The sequence below is a fragment of the Cryptotermes secundus genome, unplaced genomic scaffold (genome assembly GCF_002891405.2).
Source record: "Cryptotermes secundus unplaced genomic scaffold, Csec_1.0 scaffold394, whole genome shotgun sequence".
Taxonomy (NCBI): Eukaryota; Metazoa; Arthropoda; class Insecta; order Blattodea; family Kalotermitidae; genus Cryptotermes; species Cryptotermes secundus.
The window spans coordinates 342,433-362,989 of NW_019738876.1; the positions used below are offsets into that span (position 1 = coordinate 342,433).

The 20,557-nt window shown below is 45.1% G+C and overlaps 1 protein-coding gene across 1 annotated transcript in view; it reads right to left on the reverse strand.

Moving 5' to 3' along the window:
• LOC111871172 overlaps positions 1-19,287 on the reverse strand; it is a 217,377-nt gene extending 198,090 nt beyond the window's left edge. Inside the window, exon 1 of the mRNA XM_023864065.2 lies at positions 18,854-19,287. Within this exon, the coding sequence (XP_023719833.1) occupies positions 18,854-19,181 (328 nt within the window). The 5' untranslated portion in view covers positions 19,182-19,287. The remainder of the gene's footprint in view (positions 1-18,853) is intronic.
• Between the last annotated feature and the right edge of the window lie 1,270 nt (positions 19,288-20,557).

Genomic DNA, 20,557 nt, shown 5'->3' on the forward strand with positions numbered 1-20,557 from the left:
AGTTGTTTGTGTGTGGATCCTTGCCCCTCTGAGCGCGAGGCAAGACGCGCGCGCTTAGAAGCGTGGAGACGGGGCTCAGTCGGTTGACAACTTGATCCCATAAGCAAAAGCGCTTCGACGTAACTATTATTACCACAAATAAATACATATGGATTCCCCGCTGTGTGCTTTTTAAGCTCAAGCTGCGAATACTTTGATGCTTAGCCATTAATTACGGGCTTACAACCAGAACAAAACAGCTGTCATGATGCCGATTAATTTAATTTTAGAATTACAATGCCTTTATAAATTGCTTTAATATTTTGTAATATGACTTAATGCTTAAGCTTACGGTAGAATTGGCACGTGAACACAAACCTCAGCCATTCTATTCACATGAATGAAACAGCAGTAACCTAATATACTGTGTAAGTGCAAGACTAGACTATGGCACATGTTGTGATAACTGTTCTGAACGTATTAGAAAAATACGTGTTTTCTGTTACTGCTTATTAGCAACGAGATGAGGAGAGGTTCAAATGTTAATAACGAAGTTCTAAAAGACAGGTGAAGACAAGCTGTTATGGAACTTCATCACAACTCAGCGATTGTTTCCAGTACAGAGAGTATGGGGTTTCTGCAGGGTATTTTCTACGCGCAGTCGTATTAGAGCGAGCCTACCAAACATTCAAGCTGTGGTTAGTACTGGGAGCTAATCCTGGCTGCCGCCAACCACAGTGGCCATGCGGTCTAAGGCGTGAACCGTCTTCGCCCGCTCGAACACTGGAATCGCGAAATCGAATACCACTCGAGGCATGGATGTCTGTGGCCCCCGTACAAGGAGTCCTACCGAAACTGAACAAGCGACCAAGGCCCAACAAAAGGGCTGCAGAGCCGTAGAGAGGGAATCCTGGCTACCGTGACTGATATGTTTCGTGCTTTGAGTCAGTTGGTCCAGCCGTCTGTTGGAACAGCGCTCCTGTTCTTCTTGAGTGAAATATGCCCTCATATCCACTGAACAGGAGGCTAGTTGAGCATCACGGTCAAGGTCCCAGCCCTGTCGGGAGTGGAGCAGCAGCCAGTAAGCTCGTGGCCAGTGACTCTACTGCCATGAATGTATGGCACAGCACCAGATGCTGATGGATGGCCCTTCCCTGGACCGTCAGAAGCTCAGGATCTTCAATCAGTATAGTCGGCCTCTACATTACATCAAGGGCATATGGAATTTGATTCAAACTTCGAAATCAGACCCCTCCATAATACGCAGGTGAGTTGCACAGACATATGCGTCGGAGTCTTCTCACGACGTTATGAACAGTACGGAGGAAGCTCGACGTTTCGGAGTAACGCGTAGGTTATCTTCACGGTATAGCGCAATCAGTATAGGGGCTGGCTACGGGCTGGACGACCAAGGGGTCGGAGTTCGAGTCCCGGTGTGGGCAAAAATTTTCACTCCTCCATGTCGTCCAGACCGGCTGTGGGGTCTACCCAGCCTCCTATCCAATGGGTACCGGGGCTCTTCCTCCGGGAGTAATGCAGCCGAAGCGTGAAGCTGACCACTCTCCTCCAACTAGTGCCGAGGTCAAGAATGGCTTACTCCTGGACCCTGAACACAGAGGCAATATATTCCTCCAAAAAAAAAAGATCTCTCCGAACTAACCGAAGTTACAAACAAGAAAATCGTAATCTTCGAGGACAAACCTGATTGCCGCTCAAACGTCACCTTAGTTATCTCAGACACGTGACAAAGAAGCAAGTTCTTACATACCTTAACCTGTTTCTTGGAGCTCTGATGGCTCATTCGGTACAGCGACGGGGTATGGGATGGACGGCCGGGGTTCGATTCCCAGTAGGGACTATAGCCGTCCCTAAGGCCCATTTACGCTCTATCGAATAAGTTCCGGAGGCTCCTTCACTGGCGAGGAATCAGCCGGGGCGTGAAGCTGACCATTCACCTCCATCCAGTGCCGAGATAAAGAATGTGGGAGCTATACCTCCACTCCCCACGCGTCTTCATGACGTCGTCCTTACTTAAGCATTGGGACGACTTCATCTTAACCTTGACCTGTTCCTACTATTTCTTGTTCATGTCTGATTATTCGCTTCTGGTTCGCAGCTCCCACTGCCTGTGCACAATGGTGACGTCAAGGCGATGTTGGAATACTGACTTATCAAACTTGCTGCACTCTACTTACATAAGGTCTGAGGATTACAAGGCGGTTATCATTCAGTCAAGGTGCAGGACTTCCAAATCCAAACTAATATTTTGTATGTTTTCTACATGTCCCATACATCTAATCCTGCTGTCACTATCCCCCGACCTTGAAGACGGAGGCAGAAATTTCCATTCTTCCGCTTCATTTGCTCGTCCTAATGTCTGACGCAGGGCACGTTCAGAAATTTCAGACTCGGTCGGAGGTGGGAACATTTTACGGCGATGCCAGGACCTGGACTATGCATCACTGAATAGTAGGATGAATGGTGCATGAACTGGAAAGGATCCGAAAGGACCTTCCCAATGCAACTCTACAGAGTTAGTTTCTTAGCATAATTTCCTAAAGTTGGCTTATACAATCGCCATCCTGTGTGTCTGTGAATCCCCGCCCCCAAAAAATCAACTTCCGAATACCTGAACCAGCCTTTACGAAACTTGGTATGTATATCATGGCACCTCAGCCTATCTCCCTATCTCAATGTGGCGTACTTCATAAATCCCTCCCATCAGCCTGTATTTATGCCTCCTATCGTTGCTCGGTAGCACGTTCCCGCGGCAACTAATACACGATACAACAGAAGAATTGCTGGATGCGTCATTTTCTGTTCGGTCCGTGTCTTATCAAAGAGAGTTTATTGGCCTGTCTGTGTATCTCCTTATGGTTGCTAGGTAACAACCCAGTAAAGACGTTCTCAAGACATCGATGAATTGTTAGAGGCTTCGTTTTCTATGCAGTCCGTGTCTATAAAAGGAAAGTAGGCGATTATTTCTTCCCAGAACTTCTTGTATTTAAGTTTCTTTGGGTGGGGTTAGAGTCTACTTGGTACGTCGGCCACTAATTGACCTATTGTACCAGCCCCGGATAACAGATGAGTACGAAGCATTTGACAAAATGAGAACTGCCAGGGGAAACCGAAGTACTTGGAGGAAACCTGTCCCAGTGCCACTTTTTCAATCGGTAATCCCATGAGTTGACCTGGGATCGAACCCAGGTAGCGACTAACAGCCTGAGCTATGGCACGGCCTACTCTAGAGCGTTACAGCTAGACCAAATTGCTCGGTGGGAAAACGGAATAAGACAATGCTTCTAAGCGCTCACGAACCCTAAATATTCTGCACGGAAGATCTCTCAGTTTCGATCCAAGATTTACAGAAAAGGGCGACGACGCGCCGCACGGAAGGGCAGAACGTAACCCTCTCTCTCACAATATTGCGCACACCCCCTGATTTCTTTCATTCAGCCCGGAAAGTATTAACATACATACAATTCTCAGTGCACGACTTCGGTAGCTGTGAGACCGCAGCGGAAGGCAAACATTTGTATTTTTTGAACAAATTTACATTTCCTGGCTGTGTTGGTAGAATGCATTATGATCCGGTACCTGGAAGCTGCCCATCATTCACTCGAATTTCTCACTTCCAGCATTTCACATCACGATTCTGACGGCGCCCACCAACAGCTTCAGAATTTTATTCCACCGTCAGTTTACTCTTCCAATTGTAACGGTCCGCATATCAAACCCCGGTGTCTGTATGTGCCTCCATGTGAGACACTAGCCTACCATTTGAACGGTTCTATGGGTTCTGAACACAGCGGGTTTCGCTGGATGTAACAAGTAACAATCACTTTGAAACTTTACTCTAATGTTTCTATTTCTGAAAATGAAGCCCCCGGGGAATGGGCTTTGACGCCAACTTTCTCTCTTTCCTGTTTTCAGTTGCCATTGAATATATTTCCTTCATTCTCCTCCCTCATTCTTCTTCCTTTCCTTTCGCCTCTTTTCTTTCTTCCCTCCTTTATTTTCTTTATTTTTCTTCTTTTACTCCCTCCTTCCGTTCTCAGTTTTCCTTCCGTCCCTAATTTATTGTTATCCTTCCCCCCTTCTCTCAAAACTTCTCCTTTCTTTCGGTCCCTCACATCCTTCTTTCCTTCTCCCTCTTGTTCCTGTCCTTTATTCCCCTCTCTTCTCTCTCCTTTCTTTCGGTCCCTCACATCCTTCTTTCCTTCTCTCCCTTGTTCGTGTCCTCTATTCCCCTCTCTTCTCTCTCCTTTCTTTCGGTCCCTCACATCCTTCTTTCCTTCACCCTCTTGTTCCTGTCCTTTATTCCCCTCTCTTCTCTCCCTTTCTTTCAGTCCCGCACATCCTTCTTTCCTTATCCCTCTTGCTCCTGTCCTTTATTCCCTTCTCTTGTCTCTCCTTTCTTTCTTTCCTTCTTTCAAGTTTATTTTCTCTTCATCCTACTCTTTTTCTTTCTGCATGAATCTGTATCTTGGCAGACTGGGGCCGCTCAGTAAGCGAAATGGGACGTAACAATCTCACCGCTCACCTAACGGCAGACGAACGCTCACTCACGGAAGTACATTGAAGTCTGAGTAGGAGTATACACACGCTTGCCAGTAACTAGACACGGGGTAAGCGGCCTCCGTAGTCTAGAGGTAACGTTCCCACCTCATGACTCGTAGTACGCGGGTTCAAATACCCGGCGGAGGTCGTCGAATTTTTAAGGGCCGAAAAATTCAGGGAACAAGTCCTCCGGGAGGGACTTTAAGGCGTGGGTCCCATGTTGTAGCTTTACGGCACGTAAAAGAACCTCATATCTCCAAAGGAGGTCACTGAGCCAAATTACGGACGTTTCCCGCCCAACAGCAGTCTCTAATACCTCCGGTAGATGGGGGAAGCATTATAGATACCTCTGAGCTAGTAGAGCCGGTCTCGCTGGCTGGGTGGGACTGATGGTAAGCACCAGTACCGGTAGGATATAGAGACTGGTAGAAATCATAGAGGGAAGCACAATGGACCAATACCGGTCTAAGTGCATGGGGAAACCCACCCTCTCCAATAACTAAGTAACTAACTAGACACGGGGTTGGAGTGGTAACTGTATTTATCGAACACCCATAAATCGTAAAGGCTAATTCACGCACTTGACTTCTCACACTGTCTTCTCAGTTTGTCTTCACTAGCCGTTGCTAGGTTTCGACTCCCAACAATGTGGTCTCCTTCGCTTGCGTGATCACGTCCTCGCTGGATGGTGGCTGGCTTGCGACTAACCCATTGCTCTAACTCAACTCTCCGCTACAACTCATTCAACTCCAGTCCAATCCAGTAAATTGCTGTTAGGCCTCGCCAGGGTCCGTATCCGTTGACGGGCAACGGATCTTGTAATGTCACATATACACCCACAGAGACGTGCCGCAGCAAAATAAACACAGAAATTTCTCTAAATTTTACCAAATCGCACAGCATGTCTTATGGACATATTCTTTACTTTAACTGTATTAATTTAAATATTTTGTTTATTTTTATTTGATTCATTTGTTTGCTCCGACTGTTTTGTGTTGTTATGAGCTTTAGCACAATGGGCGGCTTTGTTGTTTTGCTCTGAATGACGATGTATTCAGCGCACAATCAATCTTAGTCCTACTGAAGGCCTGGACTGAGGTTCCAATTTACTTCAGGGCAGAGACAGACTATTCATAATCCCCGAAATATAAAACAAAAGCCATATGTGTGACGTCATGCCCATCTATTATCGTTGAGGTCGCTAAGTATCGGCAAACTGGCCACCCGCATACATACTGCATGTCTCTTGAAGGCCTAGGCGTGTCTAGCTCAGGGAGGCAGAGGCAACACACACAGTTTGGCCTCCACAGTTGAAGACTGAAAGGCAAAACTGACGTGTGTAGTGCGGCCGGCCGGCCAATCGTTTGGACTGTTGGCCTGTGGGAAACCCGTCAGTCCGTCAGTTCTGCCTGCAGAACCGTAGCACGTGACGTGTGTGACTCAACATTATAGGCTGGAAGACCGTGATTGTGGCATGAAGCCTGCCGCTTTATCTACGCGTGTATGGGGAGGAAAGGGAGGGGGTAAACTGTCACAGTTTTGCCTGTAAGGTCGATCGGAAGGCCAAACTGTGTGTGTATGGGGGGCCTAACATCTAAAGATGAGAGAATCTTAAGATATGAGACGCTACGACGTGCTTAGTCCTGTTAAGAGATGAGAGTTCCTTGCAAAGGGAGAAACTGTATGTATACTGCGTCACGTAGGCGTTTCTAGGTGAAGAGCTGGCAAACACGTTTCCGCGGAGACTCGGTTCTTGGACACAAACCATCGCAAATGTTGCCTAGGATACGAGAATGGAAGTTGCAGACCCTTGGAAACCAGACCGTCACTGCGGAATCAACAGGCGTGTCCATGGATACTACCAAGCAAATATTTTCTAGGATACCGCTACGATATATAAGCGGCCGTGCAGATAAGAGCTATCAACTATGACTGACAAATGACAGACCCGACCTCTCGTCAGAGAGGGCGCCCCGCATGGACACGACAGTAAATTTCATCTATAAAGAAACATCTGGTCATGAGCCCCGACAGACAGACTGACTGACCGTCAGTCGCAATGTGACTTTGACTTTGACTTGAGAACGGATTCATTCGTCGTTCGTCAGTCACAAATTGCAATTCATTCGTAAATCAGAACGAAGTCAGTCACATTAGAAAAGAAGACAAGAGTAGTCCAGTAAGGGCTGGAGCGAAACTTAGGCTGTGTGAGCTGCTGTAATTGATTGTGATTATGAGAACTGTAAAAAGAGGTGACAATAAATCTAACTATCGAATCCAGAACGCGCTGTTATTAGTCACGGAGGAATAAACACGTGACAATATGTTAAAATGCTGGAAAGCGCTGAAGCGTTGCCTGCATGGATTGTAAGAAGTTAAGTTCTGCCTGGAATACAAGCAGGTCATCCAAGACAGGTGGCAGGAGTTTCGTTATGCACATGTAATTCAATATGTCTCTTATAAATGAGAACAGCTTAAGTCAAACGGCCGCCAGTTTACAGAAGGTCACACTTGCAAATATTGAAACACATTTGAACTAAAGTCTGTTTACTTTGAGCAAGCGTCTCTGAGTATAGGACTCAAATAATATGTTCCGAAATGTTCTCTTCTTCTAGGAATTGGACTATTATATAAAAATAAAAGAAATTACAAAAAAGACAAAGGCAATATACACGTGCATTACTCCACACTGATATTCAGGAGAAGAGGTAGAGAGATTCTCAAGTTTGGATACAGATGGCAAATGCCCCAAGAGTCTCAAGCTTCAGACGTCGTTACTGTATGAAGTACTGCCACGCGTATGCTTGGGGTGCTACATAGCAACGGCTGTACGCGCCACGTATCGTGACATCTCTACTGTTGCGTACGGGCATTACCTAGCAGCGGCTGATATATACAGCGTCACCTCTTAGCAACGGGTCTATACACCATAATATTTTACGAAAAAATTTGAATAGAAGGAACTGAGAGTAAAAGCCAACTATGTAAGCAATGTTAAGAAACTTCTAATCCCTTAACAGCACGATGCCCAATTCTGACAAAATAAAAATGAGTTTATACCGTAATAAGACACGACAGAATATGTATACATCTACATTATTCGATATTCAAGAATTTAGGCACTGAAACAGAAAACTGGTGCTCACACGTACCTAAGTCTGCATACGAACCTGAAGATATAATCAAGGGATACAGTAATTACAGTAATTACAGACAAGAAGTTCTGGAGAGAAGTAATCGTGTAATTTCTTTTGACACGACACAGACCGCGGATAAAACAAAAAGAAGGGGGGGGGGAAGACACACATATGCCTCCTCACAAAAAATACGGATGCAGACAGACAGCAAGGTGACATCATAAGCTTCTTTCATTGTTTTCAAAATAATGAAAGTAGGTTAACAATAAAGATAAGAAGAAAGCAGTCTTCTGGGATTTGGCACCGTGTATATGTGGTAAGCAGTCTGCTTTTACCGGTTCTCACGGTCTCTTCGCTTGCAGATTTCTTATATTTTTTCTTCTACCCTGAAAATGGAGGCGATACGTTCCTCCGAAACGTCGGTTAACACCACATATACACGGTGCCAAATCCCAGAAGGCTACTTTCTTCATAGTCACCGCCGTGAAAGCCTCAAATCTTACATAATAAAGAAAAGATTTGCATGTCGACAGATGCAGCAATACCCTCGGACAGGATTGTAACACAGAAGGTAGCCAAGACACTAAATTAAAATACAAAAACTTAAGCATATAAATTCAAAGAACGTGGAATATGAAACCATTTATCATACCGGCGTTCACTGGCGCCGCAGGAATTTTAACTGGGGGACTATCTGGAAGGAATACCAGAAAAGCATTCAATATATTCTTCACAAGGAAAAAAAACATGTTATGGGAAATTTGCACATTATAAGGAGAAGTTCTGCAACTTGAAGGCTGAGTACTGAACGTTCACCACTAGTTCCAACAGAAACGCCTGCTAAGATGATGATGATACGTGTATTATAAAAACTACCAATACACTGCGCATGTCTAGCAATGTTATTACTAGGAACTGTATTTTTTCCCCGGCTAAGCACTACGCTATGATATTGCATGGACAGGTGCAGGAGAGGAGAAATTGTCGGCTTCTTTCTGCAAAGTTTGCGCCCTTCGCGCGATCTTCGGCACCCACTGGCTAGAAGTCACGTGAGTCCTAGAGCCACTGTGGACGTAGAGACGAAGAGAAAGACAATTTGGGTCACAGCCTGAGACTGACCAAAGCGAAGCGAATTCTTTACGCTACACCGCGTAATGCTACCACCATCACTATTACTCCTACTGCTACTAGTAAAATGTCTGCTGGCCTTGACAACTAAGTCAGTAAAGTGACTGGACACTTCTGAACAGTTGGGTCACCAGCCCCAAGAGGGGTACTGGGCTTTCTTTTTTCCGGCGTAATGGATCCGGTTACCACTAAGCCTCAATCACAAGGGCCGCGCCATAGTTCAAGCTGTTAGTCGCTGCCTTCCCACCGCGGCGGCCCGGGTTCGATCCCGCGTCTGGTCAAGTGGGATTTCTGGTGGACAAAATGGCGCTGGGGCAGGTTTTCTCCTAGTACTTCGGTTTCGCCTGCCAATCTTCATTCCACCAATTGCTCCACAATCACCCTCACCTATCATCTGGGGCTGGTACAATAGACCAGAAGTGGCCGCAGTACAAGGGACTTAGTCGCACCCCACTAGCAATAAAAAAAATTATCACGGGTCCTCCACCGGTACACATCTCTAACTAGTGCTAAGTTCTAGAATACATGGAGGTTTACTTCCATGCCTCCCTATACACCTTCAAAGAATGATAGTTATACATATGGAAAACTTTCAAATTATTATTAATATTATTATTAGGGGGCACGCGGTAGCGTAGTTGGTTGAGGCACTATCCCGATGAGGTAATTTTCCCATTGAATCTAATCCTTCCAGCCGCACTATGGCCCTGGGGTCGACTCAGCCTCTAACAGAAATGAGTATCAGGAATCTTCCTGGGGTAAAGTGCGGCCGGCGCGTAGGGCTGACAACTTCACCGCCATCTGTGAGCCGACTGTCTAGAGAAAATGTGGGAGCCTCGACGTCTCACAACCCAATTGGCCTCCACGGCCTGTTACAGTAATAGTTTTATCTTTATTATTAATATTATTATTTAATAAATTATTGCTGCTGCTGCTGCGTTCTTAGAGTTGCAGACGATATTCATCGGAAACTTTGGCGGACGGGCGCGCGTGCGCGCTACATCAAAACAAAGCTGACGAATCGCTTCGGCTGAATTATTTGTTATCCAGCTGACAGCTGTCACCGCACTAAAATTCATGAATAATACGCGGAGTAGGTGCAGACCAACTTCCATCGAAAAAAGAGGAAGAGTCAGATGGGTGAACAATTGTTCTGACAATATTTTGTAGCAGCCATTGTTCTCCTATTGTCCTACTAAAGAGGCCGACTTTTAAAGGACAATAATTTATTACATATATCTTATAAATATATTTTAAACGATATAATATATCAATGAGGCGAGATGAATATTATAATAGGATTTATATATGAATTCAAGCTGAAAAAAAATGTTCAACAGATGGCAAAGGAAAGACTGTAGGCAGATGGTCAAGGCTTCTGATTCTGAAGGAAACCTCGCGGTAAACGTGCAGACGGATTCTAACCTCACATAACTCGATTACTACGTGATGGCACAAACCGTAGTGAAGGGGGGGAAGTGAAGGGGAAATGATCAAGGGAGTGAGTAAGCCCGTTACGAGCCCCTCCAACGCAGAAGCCATCTGCCAGCAGCGAAATGAACTGTCTACCCCTAAGAGAATATGGACTAGTCCGCCCCGCCCATAAGACGAAAAATATCTTCTGCGCATGTGCCATCACGTTGAAACCAAGCTCTACTTCGTTTCAGCTTCGTTTTTACAGTTCAGCACCCGGTTCTGCTGCTAACAGAGGGTGTGAACAGCAAGGCCATTACTTGTAAGATTTGAAGAATGCCGTTACTTGTTTCCAGTACAGTTTGACTGCCTGTGAAAACTGATTACCAGACTGCACGGAGCAATGTGCTTCTGCGGAACCCAAAGAATCATCAATGTTTGATTTGAGGCTCACACCTACATTATCTTCTGGGGTGTGAGGCTGTGTGGTCCAGTAGATGTACGCCGACGTTTCAGAGAAATCTACTGCCTTCATATTCATGTGGTTTTGATTGCTCCTTGCTCCCTTGACTTACTCATCGGCCCTCAAAACGGAAGCAGTACGCACCTTCGAAACTTCGGTGAATGTCTACCCGACGACACCGCGTCACATCACAGTACTCTTCAATCACCAATGCGTTCACGACAGTCTACCACTGGAGCCTACCTTGAGCCCGTTTAAAGTAGACCATACCTTGCGACATAAAGCTATATCTCTACCATGCATTTTAACATTACCATCTATGCCTAGTTCTCCCAAGTGATACTGTATCTTTATGTATCCAGATACAAATTATGTATGCATCTCCTTTTCCCTTTGCGTCTTACATGCCCCACCTATCTCATACTTCTGCACTAAATCCCCTTAAAATATTGGGTGAAGTGTACGAAACGTGAAGATGTTCCATATGTAATTTCTTCCAGTCCTAAGTGACTAAATACCGTATTTACGCATGTATAGGCCGCACATTTTTTGCCAAAAATTCAAGAGTAAAACTGGGGTGCGGCTTATATTCGAAATATTCGAAATCACACTTCATTTAAAAAAATATATATATTCATAATTAGTAATACAGGTTGTTCAAAGATCGAGGAATTATTTTTTCTATAATTTCTGTCTGAAAATTGTGCTGCGGCCTATACATGCGTAAATACGGTACATAGCTATTCTATTTAGCGGTACGGAATTTAGTTTCAGCTAGAGGTAATTCTCTTCCGTTATGGAACCCGACGAGTCTGCATCATCACAAATGCTCACCGAAAGTGCCTCTAATATTAGTTTCTTCTACCAGTACAGTATGTGCGAAAGAAATGCCTCTAACAATTCTAACGCCGTAGAAGATAGACTGGCTGGAATTGTGGGAAAAATTTCTAAGGCATTCTTGTGATATCTGTATCAAAGACTTCAGTATTGATCCGTTGAGCTGTCAGTCCCGCTATTTACTAGTTCCAGACATAGGGAGTAGGGGAGTGGAGGAATAGCTCCATCATTCTTGACTTCGGCATTAGATGGAGGTGAATGGTAAGTTTCAGGACCCTGCCGCTTTAACCCCGGGAAGAGAGCCCCCAGTATCCATTGGACAGCGGGCTGGGTGAGCCCCATAGCCGGTCTGGACGGAGCAGGACAAACAAAATCTCTTTCCATACCGGGAATGGAACTCCGGCCATCCGTTCGGTAGCCCATCGCTTTAAAGCCTGGGCTATTACAACTCTTCCTCATTTAGCGATAAATTGGGATAATTCCCGAGTGGCTCAGCGACTGGCGGCTTCTCAAAAATGGCTCAGTTCCATGGAGTTAGTGAGAGTCAACGAATTCTCACGGCCGTTAATTTCGGTTTTCTAGACCGGAGCCGCTATTTCCTTGAGATAGCTCCGCAATTATCCTCACGAGGCTGAGTGGACCCCGTTCCAGACCCACTACTTCGCAGAAAATCTGGTGGTGTCGGGAAACTAACCCGGGACTTCTGGATCTGTAGCCAGGAACTCTGACCACTATAACACAGAGTCGAATGATAGGATGATTAGTAAACAACGAATTGGAATGAATTTGGTATGAAGGGGTCGTGGCCTAACTTGAGGTCATGTCATGACACTGCGTTGAGAAAATGCATGAAACAACTCAGCCAGGATGGCTCGATTTCTGACCGAGATTTAAACCCGGTACTTCCCGAAATATGACAGAGTGTTCTTGACCCAACCGCAACGTCTGTTCGGCTGTTTCTGAAGGAAAAAATGTAAAAACGTCGATCTGACCTTTTATGGGATTATATTCCACTGCTACGAATAAAAAAGAATATTGTCCCGACAGCTTTCCGTCTAGATCCCTCAGTACAAACCCTCAAACTCTATATTGTAGCTTCGACTCCGAAACGTACGGATGTGTGGACAAGATATCCCCATCACACGTTAATTTTAAGAACTTTCGGGAAATAGAGCATATCAAACCACATAATCAAGTGCTTCCTCGAACTATCTAACCACCGTTTAAAACATCTTTGAGTGCTGTGTAGGTAACCTTTCGGAAGAAAATTCCCTTATTAAACAAGAGCTCCCAAACGGCGGTTTCAGTTGCCATAATAAGTTGAAAAAAATATCCCAGCAACTTTGTAATGACTTAATGATCGACGTCAATACTCGTATGTGATAATCATGCACGCTTAGAGACGTCTAAAGCAGAGTTTAACTCCATGAAGCAGCGTTTTTCTTAAGAAGCTACCGAAGAAATCCTTTTTTTCTTCTTCTTCTTTTTTTTTTCTTTTTGAGTTCACTGTTGGGTTTCTCTACCAGCCTTTGGAACTTTTCTGAGTCTCTGTGATCCAGTCCATATTTCAACACCAAATTTTAGTAAAGGTAAAGCCACCCCTGTAAAAAGCCGTGAAAGCCCATAGGGTTCTGAGACGTCGAGTCTCCCATATTTTCTCTAGACAATCGGCTCACAGATGGCGGTATGGTTGTCAGCATTAGGCGCCGGCCGCCCGCCCTTTAACCCCCAGGAAGATTCCTGGCACTCATTTCTGTTAGAGACAGATTCGACCCCAGGACCACTGTGCAACTGGAAGGATTAGATAAATTGAAGAAAAAAAATACCTCATCGGGGCTCCAACCCGCGGCCTTCCGGCTTGTAGCACAGTGCCTCAACCAACTATGCTACCGCATGCCCCCGACAAATTTTAGTACCTTCTGTTTCCTGTAGTTCTCCTGAAATTTGTCTCTCACAAAACGTGTGCTTCTTTTCACCGAATTTCATGTAACAGATCGGTGTTCTGATTTCGCAACATCAGCTCTCCAGTCGTTGACATGTCTTCAGATCCTCGCCCAACCTGTCTGTCTGCTTGTCTGTCGCTAATGGAGAATCAACTCCCAAACGATCGGCGAATGCTACAGACGTGGGACGATTCTTAATAACGTGGACCTCCTGGTGCTTTATCTTCCGACAGGAATATTACAGCTCAAATTTGTAGGGTTCCTACAACCACCAACTCCATCTAACGGGACCCAACAGAGTAGGTGCCTCCTCACCCTTTCCCTTGGGGGCGAAGCAGATCCAGTTTTCGAAACCCTGCCTTCCTCTGGAGATCGACTCTGTGGTCTTCCGGTCAGAGTTCCTGCCTACAGATCCAGAGGTCCGGTACCAGAAGCCTCATGAGAATAACTGAGGAGTTATTTCAAGGAAATAGCGGCTCCGGTCTAGTAATCCGAGATTAATGTCCGTGGGAATCGTTGCGATGACCACGCGGCACCCTCTATCCGCAAATGTTGTCACTAACTTCGCCTACAAGCGGCGGTCGCTCGGTCGGTATAGTTCGCTTACGGACTACAGGCCACGGAGTTTGTTTTTGCCCTCTTCTGGAATACTAGACGACGGAAGTTGCAGAGACTCAGTAATCACGAATGATATTAGCAGAGATTTATGTCTCCTATACAGGGATTCGGAATCAAGAACTGTGCTGGCGAGGACCAGCAGCAATTTACCCGTTACCCATCAGTCATTAAATTGTTAATCAACGTGTTGCTTTCAATCGTGTTCACATCGGCTGGGTCATACCATGCGACAAGCCTAGCGCTAAGCGTACAGGAGACGAAGGCGCAGCTCGGACTGTAGAGCCAGCAAAGAGTAGGAGAAGTAGCAAGAAAAGGAGAATAAACGGATGACAGATGAAGAAGATGATGACGCTGTTCTGTCTCATCACGCTGGCTGACTACCTTATCGCGACTGTTTTGTCATTTTAAACATACCGTTAAACCACGCGCCTTAAGGCGAGAAGTAGCGAACCGCCTGAGGTGGCTGTCCGACAGCTGAGGCTACGGCGCGGACTTCTCGCTTCCTCTGCTCTGTTTATTAAATGTCTACCCGTCCTGAAGGCTTGGTTAATTCCGCCTAAATTTCTTACGCTGCATGTGGCTGACCTGATCCATCTTATATTCATCTGTTTTGCCCAGTGATAGAAGTCTCGACACAGAAGCTGGCACTCCTGTTTCGCATTCGGAAGGTTCCAGGATCGATTTTCTTGCTTCAAGACCGGTTATTCTGACTAGAGGGTCCTCGCTGTTTTCATCACTCTCCTAAAGGTGAATGTTAGGATAGTACTTTAAAATAAGTCAGAACCGGCCCCTTCTACATCTTACCACACGAAGAAGTAATCAGTAATCATTAAATAAGCCAAAAATCGATCAATTAATCGCTTAATATTTTGTTGTTTACTAATGAAAACGGTTTAAATGTACAGTCATGAAAATATTCGCGAAATTGTTCGATAGCTGGTGTTACGTTTTCCGAAATTATCTACACTCCATCTCACGGAGTTATAAAAATTGTGTATGGAAGCAGCTACAAATAATTGTTCACAATTCTGCCGACCCACAGCATGAAAATCCAGGCCTCAGTTATTAATAAATCCACACTGCTCTTTATTATTACGCAAACCTGGACCATCTTCTTTGTTAAAGCACAGGTTTCGACTATTCTATACTAACAAAACCCAAACAGGAAACCGAAAATGAGGACAAATTATGATCGAGATAATATCATAGAAGCCAAAAACTAAATTTGCAGTATTGAAGGTTGCTGCAGATCAGGGATCAACCCGTCAGAACCGTAAAATTACGTTCCCGGGTATCAATGTGTTAAGGAACACAAATATAGATCTTGATTTCCAAATAAACAACTTACGTACAATATGTGGAGTACAGTTCATCTTCAGAAGCTGATAGTCGCTAAGAAACTAAAGAAATCCTCCGCCTTTTATGGAACCCGAAGGTTAATTACCGTTGGATTTGAGGTTCTCACAGAGGTAAACATAGAAACTGTTGCCTTCTAGGATGTGATGTGGCGCAATCTGGCGCATGTCTACCGCACTATACGGGGTCACATTCTAGAGACTAACACTGCTCCAGTAATTCTCGTGGTCACAACACCTCGTTACTTGTCCCTATACTCAGTCAAGTTAATAGTCCCATCCCGATTCATTTTAATATTATCCTCCCATTTATGGCTAGGTCTTCCAAGTGCTCTCTTTCATTCACCGGTTGCGACGAGCGTTTCTTAATCATTTCTCTTCTCTCCCATTCGTGATGTATGCCCGAGCCACCTGATCCTCCTTGAATGGCATTTTCCGAAGCTCTTCATTACGTAGTTTTATTCAGCCTCCTGCTACTTCCTCTCTCTCTCTACAATCCACATGTTTGTACCTTAGGGCCAGGGACCAAGTTTCAAACACAAGAAGACAGATAAAATTAAAGTTTTCGTATACTTTGACCTTTAATGGCAGCAGATATCCCCTGACTTTCGGCCGTTCCTTATTTCTTCGCGAACAAAATTCTGATTCCTTACCGTCGAACTCAAATACAATATCTAATCTTTGCAAAATTTTCGAATATTTCATAGCCACCTTTTCATTACAAACGTACAGGCGTTTAACTGCGCAAATGTAGCCATAAATTTAGATCAGTGTCATGTGACGCATTGTAGTTAAGTAGACAGATAACGTTCTGCAGAAACCTACCGTTTCCATTTTCTGCTAACCTGAGAATAGAGGGAGTGGGTCCCTTCGAACGTTGGTCCCTATCTACCAAACTACACGGCGTCACATCTCTGAAAACAGGAATCTTCATTGAGGTTCTCACAGCTGTGAGGGCACTATTATCTGGGATGTGGCGTTGTTTAGTACGGTACAAGTTTACAGATGTGTCGGAGAAACACACTGCCTCCATCTTCAGGGTTGAAGAGTGAGGCAACCAAGAAGCAAAAACAAGCAACGGCCGGTAAGCAAGCTTTGCTTCTGTGTTCCTATCAAAATTTGGTGAAGTTCCACCAGGTTACACGGCGTCACATCCCAAAATATCGTAAAAAGGTAAATTTGTCCCCGTGCTTAATTAGTTAAGCATTATTCCATGAAGACATATTGGGGGGTGGAGGTATAGCTCCACCATTCTCGACCTCGGCACTAGATGGTGATCAGTTATCAGCTTCAGGATCCTGCCGCTTTACCCCGGGGGAAAGAATCCGCAGTACCCACTGGATAGGAGGCTGGGTGTGTCCCAGAGCCTGTCAGGACGTTGTGGAGAAGAGAAAAATCTTGCACTGTCGGGAATCGAACTCCCGCCGTCCAGCCCGTAGCCTGTCGCTATCCTGACTCGTTCAATATCTTCACACTCAGCCCCATGTGAACCTCAAATTTCAACACAACTATAAATCAATTTCCATCACTTAACTATAATCATTTAAATACGTACAATAGAATATAACCGATTAATGAAAATCGGCCGCCCTCGTCTCTAACCAATCAGAACGTAACCGCATTTCGGCCACGCACAGACGCAGGGCCCCTTCCGAGCCGACAACCCGCCTTATAGAAAGTTCCATTTGGTCCGAGCTCGAACTGTTTGCGCGATATTTTAATATTTGATAAAAACTGTACTTCGAAGCCCTCAAAAGCACAATTACATCAATCACTACTGGGGTTGGGCATGCAGCCAGGAGCAACGAACTCTAGTTCATCAATGAGCAGGCTTATATGAAATTAGCACATGGCTGTGTAATGCCTGGCTAGCACGAGTACTATTGCGACACAACCAACAGAACTTCTACGTGTCTGCAGCATGTATCCGCAGAACCCTTTCCGTATACATTTATCGTGTAAAATGGACGTTTCGGGGTCATGAGGATATTGTAAGTAAATAAAGGTAAACCCTCGTTATAACGGACTCGTGTGTAGGGGACAAAATTTGGATGTGTACGATTGTAAAGTTCTCTATAAATGTTAAGGAACTAAGGAGGTTTTGTAGATAGAAAACTATATAAAATAAAAAAGAACACCGATATGAAAAGCGTGTTTCTGTGTTCACTGCATGTACTATCTATGGCTCTATAGTGTGCTTCCGTGAAAACGCATTCACTCAGTTACAGCGGACACCGGCGTTAAGAGACACCAGTCCGTTATAACGAGGGTTTTGTGGGATGAGAGTGAGACCACTTGGTACCTCGGCCACTAATTGGCCTACTGTACAAGCCCCGGATGACAGATGATGAGTGTGGATCAGGCGGTGGAATGAGGATTGGCAGGGGAAACCGAAGTACTCGGAGAAAACCTGCCCCAGTGCCATTCTGTCCACCACAAATCCCACACGATCTGACCTGGGCTCGAAGCCGGCGACTAACCGCCTGAGCTATGGAGCGGCCACTGTATCTGCATACGCCTGACACCCTACGGTACATGCGTTACATGGACCCCGGAAACAGAGTGCAGGGATCCTGAAAGCATTGCGTATGAATCTTCTAGGAGGGCTTCAGCATTCGTGTACCGCGTAAACAACACTTCCATGCATTACGGATTCTGGAAACAAACGTCTTCTTCGCTTATATTTCATGGTTTTGTTCACCATTTCTATAGGAAGAACAGAAAAACTATTCTACTAAACATGTAGATGGTTCTGGATACAGAGAAGATCCTGCAATTACGTTTCAAAACTATTTTAACGTATATTCATCGTAAGAAAAATAGAAATCACGCGTTGCGTGGATACTGAAACATAATATTTTAATGTTTTGGGGTTACAAAACATTTTAGTGAGGTCACATTTTTATGCGAGGGTGCGTTCCTGAAGACCTCGCACAATTCAAGGCAAGTTTGAAACATATCCGTGATTCTTGCTGAGTATTTTTTCGGGTTCTCGTGTGTGTTATTTGTCTGTTGTCTTATTGCAGTAATGTCTGTTGTCTGTTGTCTTATTGCAGTACCACTGCCACGGGGTGAAAACCCATTTGCAGTCAAATAATAATAATTTCAAACTTTGCGCATAAAGTGAGAATTTATTAACATTTGTATATCGCACTATTTCAATTCGCAATAAAATGCGATAGTACTGTACGTCTATTGCAGGATGAGGACTGTCACGCATGTTTATAAGGACTATGGAAAGTAAAGTCATTGATGCACTTAAGCTTCGTAATTATTTAAAAAAAATCTACGTAGGAAAGATAATTTCACGCGTTATTTTGGGAGTAATGGTTTCATTCTGTCACACATCTTTCGCAGCAGGAACACACTTTCCGGCACATTCTGGAAACCCTAGGCTACTCTGTCACGGGCTGTACTCACTATAATCGCTGCCATCGTCGCTGGTACCGTTGACGGCTCCATCCGGGAGGATCTGCAGATATCTGTTCTTGATGTACATCTGTATCTTGCGCGCGGTGCCCGTGATGTGGGACAGATTCGTGCTTCTTTCGCTGCGAACTGCCCCGTCGTCGGCGAGGGCTTGTTCCGCCGGAGGGGCAGCTGTGCCGCCGTGCAAAGACCGGTCACCAGCCGGCAAGATGAGCTCGTACCGTTGGGGTGGGTACACCCGAGGGTGCACGGGTCTCGCTATCGAAACTGCCACTAGAAAAGCTACCAGACAGCCCAGGTGAAGAAACACCTTAACCATGACTGGGTGTCATCGCAAGCTATGCGCACAATCATACCGCGGCGGACATGACGAGGCGATCCCCCGCTACTGCGGCTCTAGCTGATGTTACTTCTTCTTCGCTTGCCACACACAAACTGGCTAGGAGCGGAACGCTCGGGCCGGAGTACTGCACTAGTTGCCAGTCCCCCTCCACCGTGCAGGCCGTGAAACAACGAAACAACGAACTCACGTAAACGCCAAGCTGTGCTGTGACTGGTGGCCCTCTATCAACTGCACAGGTTAATCAGACCAACTCTTCCAACTTATGAATGAAAAAGCGGTTACATATTCGTGATATGATTATGTTTGCAACGACGAGTTATTCTGGGATATAACGACGTGTAGTCCGATGAAAGTCAACTGACGTTTCGGAGGAACATGTTGACTCAATCTTCCGGGTCCAAGAATGAGTCACGCAAGAGCTGCCTGTCACCTGTTTCTACGCTACTTTCTTCTTTGGCTCATTATTAGAGCCTGAAGAAGGAGGCGATATGTTCCTCCGAAATGTCGTTTGACTTTCAACGGATTATATGGCGTTATAACCCGGAAGAAATGACTCTTCATAACCACCGAGGGACATACCAAAAATTATGCATGATCTTTAAAATGGTGTCTTATAAGTCATTAAATGTCTCTGAATCAATAAACTAGGTTATTCACAAAGGAGCGAGATGAGAGAATTTGTCACATAATTCTCTGACTATCTTTTAGGTAATTTGACGGCGCTGTTTCGACTACAGAGATTATTTGATGAGATGACAGACTTTTTTAGTTATGAAATGTGTGACAGATGGGGCACGCGGCACCGTAGTTGGCGGAGGCACTATGCTACAAGTCGGAGGGTCGTGGGTTCTATTCCTGATGAGGTCATTGGATTTTTCAATTGACCTAATCCTTCCAGTCGCACTATGACACTGTGGTCGACTCAGCCTCTAACAGAAATGAGTACCATGAAAATTATTATAAATTTACCGACGTTTTACCAGCAGAATGGACTACTCGAAACGAATTAGATGCGAGAATGTTTATGCATGTAACGTAACGATCTTACTGAACTGCAGGTATTATTAAACATCACATGCGACGAAACAACGTGCAGGTTTACACGACTTATTCGCAAGTTATGAAGGGCGTGGGAGGACGGTCATGCCTTCGCGGCACTAGCTTTTAGGACTTACTGTCTACATAGAGCGCGCCATAGATTAAGCGGTTAGTCGCTGTCTTCCTACCGCGGCGGCCCGGGTTCGATCCCGGGTCTGGTCAAGTGGGATTTGTGGTGGACAAAGTGGCGCTCGGCAGGTTTTCTCCGAGTACTTCGGTTTCCCCTGCCAATTTCCATTCCACCAATTGCTCCA